Source organism: Aristolochia californica, unplaced genomic scaffold, assembly GCF_029961685.1.
Source record: "Aristolochia californica isolate CCGP_79_NKW_82.1479 unplaced genomic scaffold, dmAriCali1.0.hap1 SCAF_14, whole genome shotgun sequence".
NCBI lineage: Eukaryota > Viridiplantae > Streptophyta > Magnoliopsida > Piperales > Aristolochiaceae > Aristolochia > Aristolochia californica.
This window is the reverse complement of record NW_027181815.1, coordinates 2407174-2417626: the sequence shown is the minus strand read 5'-3', so window position 1 is coordinate 2417626 and position 10453 is coordinate 2407174. Positions and strand designations below refer to the sequence as shown.

At 38.5% G+C, this 10453-nt stretch overlaps 1 protein-coding gene and 1 pseudogene across 1 annotated transcript; one reads left to right on the top strand and one right to left on the bottom strand.

Annotated features, from left to right (window-relative positions):
* Nucleotides 1-4959: 4959 nt before the first annotated feature.
* LOC137949977 (peroxidase 18-like) lies at nucleotides 4960-6433 on the bottom strand. Its single transcript, XM_068796275.1, has 4 exons — nucleotides 6133-6433; nucleotides 5852-6031; nucleotides 5599-5764; nucleotides 4960-5524 (listed from the first exon to the last, which is right to left on the bottom strand). Exons 1-4 carry the CDS (start codon nucleotides 6334-6336, stop codon nucleotides 5109-5111), a joined length of 966 nt encoding a protein of 321 aa, XP_068652376.1. The 5' UTR covers nucleotides 6337-6433; the 3' UTR covers nucleotides 4960-5108.
* A 1478-nt stretch (nucleotides 6434-7911) lies between these two features.
* On the top strand, nucleotides 7912-10243 carry LOC137950208 (protein TIC 55, chloroplastic-like; annotated as a pseudogene).
* The last annotated feature ends 210 nt before the right edge of the window (nucleotides 10244-10453 follow it).

Below are 10453 nucleotides of genomic sequence, written 5' to 3'. Positions count from 1 at the left end.
TGTGTTTTTAAGCTCTAGGGTTTTTTAGGTTTTTTTTTGGGGGGGGTGGGGGGTGTTTGGGGTTTAGGGTTTTGGGTTTTTAAGGTATTAAGTTCTGGAATTAGTGTTTAGGGGTTTTTAGTCCAATTCAAACAAGGTTGAGTCGCCTACACGGGCGTCCATTAGCCAACGAAACCCGACCCCCATCACTGACGAAGTACAGTTCAAAGTTACTGCGAAGTTATATGGGGCTCTACCAGGGGTCTTCGGTGAATTTGGATTTGATGTGTGTGTGTGTTTTCATTATTTAGTGCACATGCATTAGTGAAAATAATTTAATTAATTTTGAAATGTGTGAGAATGCTGTTGAGAATTTTTGAAGTGCTATAAAATATTTTTGCCATGTGGTGAGGAGATTCGGGTATTATACATATCCACCACATGGTATTTTTTTTTATGGTTTGTGTTTCCGTGACGAGTAAAGGTTATCTGATAAAGTTTTTTCCGTGAGGACCGTATCGGATTTAGAGTATACATGGCTGCAAGAAGACAAGCAAGTGGTCGAACATATGATATTTGGACATTCGATGATGATAGCAAAATGCTCGATCTCTTAGTCGAGCAGGTCAATCTAGGGAACAAGTTGCGTAACGGGGTGTGGAAGCATGAGGTATACATGGACTGTGTAAATAAGTTCAATGAAGACACAGTCATGAAAAAAACTGTTGAGCAGGTGAAGAATCGAACAAGAGCATGGAAGAAAACATACCAAACGGTAACGAGCTGTATCAACACTAGTGGGTTTGGTTGGGATGCAACCACACAACGAGTTACTGCATGTAATTCTATATGGCTTGATTACATAAAGGTCAGTATATCTGTATGGCTCGACTATATGATGTACTATAAAATATTTTTTATGTTTTTCACGTTAGTATAACTCTATTCCAAGAAGTCTAAATGAAGTTTTATTCTTGTAGGAGCATAAAGATGCTGAGAAGTACAGACGTGAAGGCTGCCCCCTGTACGATAAATTAGCTGTGGTGGTGGGAAACACAATAGCGGTAGGGTCAGGAGCTGCAACCTTTGTAGATCAGGGCGATGAGGTGATCCGTGAATCGGAACATGTCTCGATGGATGAGCCAGCAGATGTTGATATAGTTAGGGATACTCCTTCACCATTATTAAGCATGGATGAGTCTCTAGGTAATCAATCTGAAAGAAGTAAACGGTCATCTTCAAGTCGTCGTAGAAAGAGAACCGAAATGCCCGATAAAGACACTAGTAGCAGAATTTTTGATGCAATAGATCGAATTGCTCAGACATTTCAGAATTTCATGATGAAAGACGATATTGTAAGACGTTGCGTCAACGCCCTCAGGGAAATCCCGGACTTGCCTACAGAATTGAAGTATCGCGCTCCTTCATGGTTGGATACACCAACTAAGAAGGTCATGTTTATGGAAATGACAGTGGAAGAGCGGGTTGAGTGGCTTAAATTTTGTTTTGAAAACTAATCGTAATGCGTTATAAATACACTATTTTTTTGGAATATTATTATGTAGTAGACATGATATTTGAATTATGACGTTGCAAAACTTATTAGTATGGTTTGTATTTAAATTTGAAATGTTGTTGTGTTTATATATTGCATAGATAAATATGGTGTTTTGAGTATGGATGTGGAATGTGATTGAATGTAGGATGTAGATGTGATTGAATGTAGGATGTGGATGAATGTAGGATGTGATTGAATGTAGGATGTGGAATGTGGATGAATGTAGGATGTGTGAATGTGGATGAATGTAGGATGTGATTGAAAGTAGGATGTGGGAATGGGGATGAATGTAGGATGTGATTGAATGTAGGATGTGGATGAATGTAGGATGTAGGAATGTCGATGAATGTAGGATGTGATTGAATATAGGATGTGGGAATGGGGATGAATGTAGGATGTGGGATGTGGATGAATGTAGGATGTGAGAATGTCGATGAATGTAGGATGTGATTGAATGTAGGATGTGGGAATGGGGATGAATGTAGGATGTGATTGAATGTAGGATGTGTGAATGTGGATGAATGTAGGATGTGATTGAATATAGGATGTGGGAATGTGGATGAATATGGTTGTTTATAGGTGTGATTGCAAATAGGTTATGATTGAAGATTGATGTTTACTCGTGTTTATGAATTTTAGGCGATTGAATTTGTGGATTTCCATGGATACTATGACAGACGATGAAAAGGTTGCAATTATGGTTGCATTCACAACTTTGATGATCGCCATGGAAAGATACTATATGTACCATTGCAACAGACGTGTACCACGTTCTTGTGGGATGAATGGTCCATTGTATTTGCATAAGGCACTAGACAAATCTCCAGTTAAATTTCGTAAAGTGTACAGGATGAACCAACTGGTATTTTACAAATTCGCAGATATACTTTCTAGTAAAGGGTTTTTATCAGCCACAAAGACCATCTCAGTTGAAGAACAACTTGCATATTTCCTCCTAACTGTTGGTCAAGGACAAGTGTATAGTGTCACAGCAGAGATGTTTGATAGATCAAACTGGACGATAAGTAAGTATTTCAACAAGGTGTTGGAAGCAATCCTCAAACTTCACTCTGATTACGTCAAACGGCCTTCGGAACGCACACACTCGAAGATTTTAACAAATTCAATGTTTTATCCCTACTTCAAGGTAACATCACTTCCTATAACTAAATAATTTTACATTAATATACAAAGTTAGTAAATATTAATTAAAAATGTATAATTAGGATTGTATTGGAGCTATTGATGGAACTCATATCAAAGCCAATATTCCACTTGAAGATCAACCAAGGTTTTGGAATAGAAAAGGTTATCTCTCACAAAATGTGATGGCTGCATGTTCATTTGATATGCAATTCACTTATGTACTTGCTGGATGGGAGGGGTCAGCAGCCAATTTCCGTGTATTGAAGGATGCATTGACTCGTCAAGATAAAATCTTTGTACATGAAGGTAAGTAATATATTTTTATGCAGTACTTTTTTATCTATTTTATCTTCAATTATTTTATGTGGTATATAATTTTTATTATAGGAAAATATTATCTAGTTGATGCTGGTTATGCAAATCTTCCGGGATTTTTGGCTCCATATCGAGGAACCCGATATCATCTGCAAGAATTTGGAGATAATATTCCTAGAAATGAAAAAGAATTATTCAATCGAAGACATTCATCTTTACGGAATATTATTGAGCGAACTTTTGGTGCTTTAAAAGCTCGATTTCAAATATTAAAAGGCACTCCTCCATTTTCTTTTAAGATCCAGGTGAAAATTGTACATGCTTGTTGCATATTGCACAATTATATACGTGCAGAAGATTATGATGATATATTTGAAGATGAAGATGATGATTCGGGTGGCGAGCTCGGTGGAGGAGGTGATGCGGTCCAATTAGGTGCAATGGATGATACAGACAGTGATGATTGCGATGATCTTGAGGATGTGGGTAGCCAAGTAACAAGCATTCGGAGGCAGAGTGCATTAGAATCCACAAGAGCCGCACAATTTCGAGATGCCATATCGACATCCATGTGGAACGATAAATGATGGTTTACTCTTATTACTTTTGAACATGCGTAATTTATATGTACTAAACTTGTAACTCGTTGATTGTAATATTAAAGGCACGAACTCGTTATTTGAATAATTTTTTTTAGGTTATTTTAAAAGTTGTATATGTATTTATTTATTATTTTATTTTATTTTATTACTATATTAAACTTCATATTTAAGTCTCTGGTAAATAAAATATAATTAAAATATGCATTTGATTAATATATCATCATTAATTATGTCAAAATATATTATTAATTAATACAATACAAATCGATCTTATGTTATTAATATAATATTTTTTATTCATTAATCAGAATTTTTTTATTCACTCTATTGTATTAGTGATTTAATAGTGGTAATTAAAATATTGTTAACTCAGACACTTTGGTTTAATTAGTTCATTTTTATAATTATTAAAATCAATAATTTTAAATTTCTATAAGATGAAGATGAAGATGAAGTTGTCTTGACTAACACCCTATTTCAAAGATTTCGAAGATGAAGTTGTCTTGACTAACACCCATTTCAAAGATGAAGATCATGTAGATACATAAGATGAAGATGAAGATGAAGATAAAGATGAAGATCAAATTTTCATTTTGTTGACTAACCCCCCCTTATATTGGAGCAAGTGAAAATGAATTATAGTTCGTTCATTTTCACTTTCCCTTGTAAGTGAGGAGTGAATTTGAATTCACTTTTACTTTCCCTTCGGGTATACTAACATGATTGGAGATACAAGTTGATACGAGAAGAAACCGGAATGGGCGGGATAATAAGAAGAGATGTCGATTCGATGTATACTTCCATCCATATTTACTTTGTTTAACAATTTAAGAGATTAGATAAAAAAATTAGTTTTTATTGTTCTTATATAAAAAAAAGTCATTTGTTAAAAAAATGAAGATAAAAAGTGAGTATTCACGTTTTTAAATGCTTTTATTCCAAGTATGGCCAATAAAATGATGTAATTCTAGTGACCATCATAATTTAAATCTAAAAAGATGATCGGGAGAATAATACTATGGAACCCAATAATAATTAAAGTTATTAATTAAATACATTATTAAAAAAATGAACAAAAGCTGTCCTTCCCCTCGTTTCCATTGTGTTTACTAAAAGCATGTCTAGAGTCTGGCTAATACAATCTAAAAGACTAATCGTTTAAGTGCGAAAAGTCAACCTAATCAAAAGAGGTGGACCGGAACCACAGCAGTATTCGAAGGCGGGACATGCCGAACTTGGCTCTAATACCATGTCGAGAAACTGGTTATCCCTCCCTTATAAGTAAAAGTCAATGACTTTTTTTTTAAGAAGGGGAGGTTTTGCCCTTTTTTGCCTAACAAAAGATATGGGAGTAATTGTTCATTATTTCTTTAGAAAACAGTAAACAAACAAGCTCAATTTTATGAAAATCAAATAATCAATTCACATCAGTGATCCAAACTGACAAAGTTATCAAGAAACAGGAATCTGATCTATTAACAGGAAATCATAAACTGCAAAAGCTTCCGTCACCCGTTTACTCTTCCACAAAACTTGCGTATCTCGCCTTCATTACCAGTTTTCACCCCCACGGCCGTAAGCTTCACGAAAGACTCCCCCCAGCTCTGCAAGAAGCTCTCCTGACTGTCGGAAAACAGCTTCACTTTCTCTTTCGTTCTTCCGTCATTGAACAGCTCTGAATCTGACTGAAAAAGCCCTTTCCCCACTAAGAGATTGCGGTAGTACTGGTTGTCAAAGACGAGGGATGTCTCGGGGTCGTTGCTGACGATTGTAGATGAGTTCGCGCCGGCTGGGCATTCGCTTGTTAGTTCTGCTGCGTAGGATTCGTCGAGTGATGGGTCGATGGGGGTTAGCTTGCCTTGTGAGTCTTCTTTGAATCGATCACTAAACGCGCTGCAATGTGCTACTCCGATTGTGTGCGCGCCTGTAATGGCATCTGGTAAGTATGAACCACTGTGGAGCTACTTGACTGAGAATTATATTTCAGGTTTCTGTTACCTGAGAGTGTCACTAGGTCATCGACTGATAACCCCTTGGAGAAGAAGATCTGTGCCATCTGGTCAAGAGTGAAACTCGTATCGACCATGTTAATTCTTACCTTTGAAACCGCAGAAACCCGTCCATCCCGCCTTCCTAAGGGGATCTTTACCGAAGGCCCTCCTGCCTGCAGAAATGAATCGTATCAGTACTTTTGCAGGAAAAGCAGAGTACATGCAACAAGAACACGGAATGTCTCGGTAGAGAGCCTTACCATTTCGACGGCGTCTCTAGCAGTCAAAGCAAGAATATCCGCACAAGAAACAGTTCCGGGGCAGAAGACTTCAAGCAGCCGCTTGATTCCTTCCACCTCCGAAAATCCTCCAAGAGACGCACTCGCCGGGTCGCTTCGCTCACTCTCATCTCCTTCCAGAAGTACCGATCCATCGCAACCCTGGTGACATTCACCGAATAGTAAAAAAAAAATATTTTGGTCTGGCAATGTCTGTTCTCTTCTCTGATCTCCATCACTCGGGTTTAGTCGTTACTCGTTACCTCTACCATGCAGTCATGGAAGACTAATCGCAGCAATTTTCCGGGCACTGACGGATCCAAGTCAGCCTGCGTTCTGATTGCATCTTTCACGAGTCTTTCTACTTCCGGACAAGCGAGCGAGTAAAATTCGAAGGAGAGGTCAGCAGGAGAAGAAGAAAAAAGGGAGGATACAGAAAGAAGAAAGAGCAAAAGAGAAAGGATCATAGGGAGCAGTTTGCAGATCGGGATGGTTGGAACTAAGTTGATCGATCTGTTTCAGGCTTTCAGCTCCTAACCGGCGGGGGCTTTCTTTTTATGTGCATGTTCTTCTAACCCTACTGTCGATCTGCAATAAATTGTTTCAGCGGTCTTATCAGAGATTGCATTTAATGTAACCATGGGCGACTGGAGAGGATGAGCTGGTGGCGGAGTAAATAGGAGTAAATGGATAGAAATGGAAACGCGTTGGAGCATTTAAACATGGAAGTATGGAAGCGAAAGAAACCGATCATTTATTTATCGTGGATGGATAGCTCTCATATGAAAAGCCCCCACTGTAGATAGAAAAAGGGGAAGAAGGGAGAGCTCAGAGCTCCCCTTCCTCCTCCTCCCCCCCGGGGAGAAAGGGGCGGAGACGGGGACCAGCAGATCCGAACCCCCGAACCCAGTTTCACTCGCTGAGCACACGAAATGGATTGGAGACTCTCATGTGTACGATTTGAAAAACGAATTAAATCATGATTGCCCATTCTTGTGTTCCCTAAAGCTCTTCTTATCAATCATGTTTCGCTCAAAGATGATCGCTGTGCTTCTCCCTTATGACCAGTCTGCAAAATCTCCGCTTTCGAGCAAGTTCTTTGATGAATAGAAACCGGCATTACCATGACATGCTTGCATCTGTACCATATCTCTGCCACTGAGGCGACCCTTACTGCTGCTTCAGTCGAAAGAAACTGAAGCGGAGTCGACAACATTACCTCTTAAATGTAGCCATGTTCAGGAATTTTAGTCTTCGAGAAGAAGAAGACCCATCTCTGCCTGCAGATGTAATCGAGCAGTCTTACTCGTCTATTAATTTTTGTTTAAAAATCAGTTTTAGGAGTATAAACAGTATATATAGGGAAGAAAATATTTAATTCAGCATTACCAAAACAGAATAATAATAATTGAAAAATAAATAAAAAATAATCTAAAAAGCCTAAGAACAATTTCATTCTAATACATAATAAAATTATTAAAAACATTACATAATCTAAAAAATATTAGAATCATATACTAACTTTATCATAAACAGCATCCAATCCTAAGTTGAATTAAATAAAAACGAAGCTTCCAAACTTGCTATAGACTATCTCAAGTCTGGAAGTGAACTTGGAGAAAAGTACGATCGATAAATACAACCTTACTGTGCCTTTTATGCGGCATTTCCAGTCAACAATATGCAGTTAAAATGACAGAGAAAACAAACAATTCTTAACAAACAAACCCTTACTGCCTCACAAGTTTTTCCGGTGTTTATGATCACATATACCATTCTTAATTCAGCGCGAAGGATCCATGGCGCTCTCTCAAGCCTTCCTCTCTAATCCCTCTATTGCAAACCCATCTAATATCTCTCCTGAAAATTCCATATCAGTGCTCTCTAGATATCTCTCTTGCGTACAAGGATGACGACCCAGAAAAGAACTCGTTGTCAAATGCTCCGCAGCTGAAGAAAACGTCCGAATATCCCCTCAAAGAGAAAGAAGAGGGTCTCCTTAACGCAAGGACGGAAACCAAGAATGCTCTGCAGCTGCAGACATGGCTGCGACAGAAAGCATAGAGAAAGAAGATGAGAACGTTTGTTGGCTGTGGGCATAGTGGAAATTTTTTTTGGGGAATTATGACCGGAGGCAAGAGTGGTATCCTTTGTAGTTGACTGAACAAGTGCCCGAAGATGCGCCGCTGGGTCTCTCTGTGTTTGATAAGCAGCTGGTGTTATACAGGGACGGAGATGGCGTCCTTCGTTGCTACGAAGTTAGGTGCCCTCATAGGTAACTCTTCGATCTCCCACGAAAGAGGATAACTTAAATGTCAACTTCTTATTTCAATTTTCAATCCTCCCTATGTAATTGTAAGAAATCAATCTTTCTTTGTTTATGGATAACTTAAAATGTCACTTATTTCTATTTTCAATCCTCCCTGGTCACATTTTGTATGCTTTTCATAATTTTCTTTTTATGATTTTACAGCATAGCCTTCAACCTTGAACTTGATGTTTATAGTCATTTGCTGGTGGATAATTGGGTAGTTGAGTAAGGAACACCCATTAACTGAATGGGTAAACAATTAGCTGAGAGTAACTGAACTAGGTAACTGCAATGTTCTTGCACATTCTGATTCTAACCAGTTTAGAACTATAGTTTTTGTCCACTTCCACCAAATAACTTCACCAATGACATGAAAAACAACAATAACCTTAAGAAAATGGATAACTCATCAATGAAAGGACTGATGATCATCTATTTGAAATACATTGTTTCTTATGCTTCTGACATAATGATAATTGGATAGATATCAACTTTGGAAAATGAGACCTTTTGTGTTTTTCTAATAATCGTATTCAAATATTCTCAGATTAGGAAACCCATCATCAGTAAAAGTAACAAACTATCTGGTTCAACATAATACCTCCTTTTCTGGGTTCTGTGATTGGCAGCAAGATAGAGATGCTAATCCGGAGTTTACATTCTTCTAATATAATGTCCTCGGGTCAGTACTGGATTGAAAAGAGGGGGAAGTACCCATTCTCTGTGAACTGTTGAATAATTTTGCTTGAATGAGTTTTAAATGGTATAAATTATCATGTTATTGAAATATACTGTTCTGTTAGTGGCATGGATGCTGAGTTTATTTTGTCTCTGTGACTACAGCTTCCAGCAGGAGCCAAAATACCTCGTGTAGCTTGTGCTAAGGCATGAAGTAAGAGACTCCGAACTCTCAAGGAGTCATCTGGGTATGGACGTCAAACAAGAAGCCAAATGACCTGAAACTTCCCTGGTTTGAACACTACAGCAGACTGGGATTCCATGATGTATCTAGCATCCATGAACTCCCATATGACCACTCCTTACTCGAGGACCTCTTGGATCCTGCATGTCCCTATTTCACATGACAGAACTGACTGGAAAACGAGGAAAGATGCCCAACTGTTGGCCTTCAAAGTAACACATCGTACACTGAAGGGTTTTGCAGGCTACTGGGGTAAAGCTCAAGAGTCTGAATTGCTCAACTTCTTAAAGTTTGATGCACCATGTGTGCTTCAAAACAACTGTGAATTCATTGAGAAGAATGGGGTGAAGCAATACTTCTCTGCACTCTTCCTTTGCCGACCAACTCATTGTGAGATTTGGAGCTATTGTTAGATCCCCTCTAGTGCAAGTGCTTCCTAAATGGTACTTCCATCAGAATGCTGGTAAGGTTTTTGAGCAGGACATGGGGTTCCTTTCATCACAGAATGCAGCACTAGTGAGAGAGAAAGTGCCCACCAAGGAGCTGTACCTGAACTTGAAATCTTTTGATACTTGGGTGGCTGAGTACCGGAAATGTATAAACAGAGCAGATACTGGTGCCTCATTATTTTGGACACAACAGCATATCATTACCTAAAGAGCCTGCAGTGGTGGAATATGCACCTGTTGGCCTGGTAGCTGGGTTTTCTGCTTCCTTACCCGCCAAGGGAGGTGTAGGAACTATACGTGCCCCAAATCCAATTAACCGGTACTTCTGGCATGTCGTCCATTGCAAAGGTTGTAGAAAGGTCATGCAAGTTTTTCAAGCTTCCTTTGTGTTAGCAGCAGCTGCAGTCTTGGTGTCTGGAAGACAATGCAAAGCTGTTCTCTTAGTTTCAACAGGCTTGGCCTTGGCTGGAGCTTATGCTTATGCTAGTGCTGCATAACAACCAACTTCATCAGGCATCACCGGAGAAGGTGAGATGCCAACTACATATGACAGTCTACTAGTTGGAAGCAATCAGCTCTAGAAGCCTCTCCAAAAGACAACTCAGTATGTGAGCGTTGAAGTACACATGAAAACACTTACCGGTTTATACATCTTTATGCTATACCTAGAATATTATCAAGTAAATTCTTCTTTATCCTGTGGAATTTTATAATGCTAATAGTAGATTCACATTAAGAGATTGAAACGATTGGATAAAATATCTTGCCTTCACATCTTTTGATTGGATTTTTCTAGCGATTACTGCAAATACAAATCAAGATCCTGTTGGCTGGATAGACTGGAAAATCGTAATTTGAAGTGTATCTCATTAAACAATTTAGTGCTTTACTGAATCATGCTC

Excerpts from the sequence above, each read along its gene's own strand:
- LOC137949977 (XM_068796275.1), bottom strand. The coding sequence starts at position 6,336 with ATGATCCTTTCTCTTTTGCTCTTTCTTCTTTCTGTATCCTCCCTTTTT. Across the intron at positions 6,032-6,132 it reads TCCATGACTGCATGGTAGAG|GGTTGCGATGGATCGGTACT; the intron begins GTAACGAGTAAC and ends GAATGTCACCAG. Across the intron at positions 5,765-5,851 it reads CTAGAGACGCCGTCGAAATG|GCAGGAGGGCCTTCGGTAAA; the intron begins GTAAGGCTCTCT and ends TCATTTCTGCAG.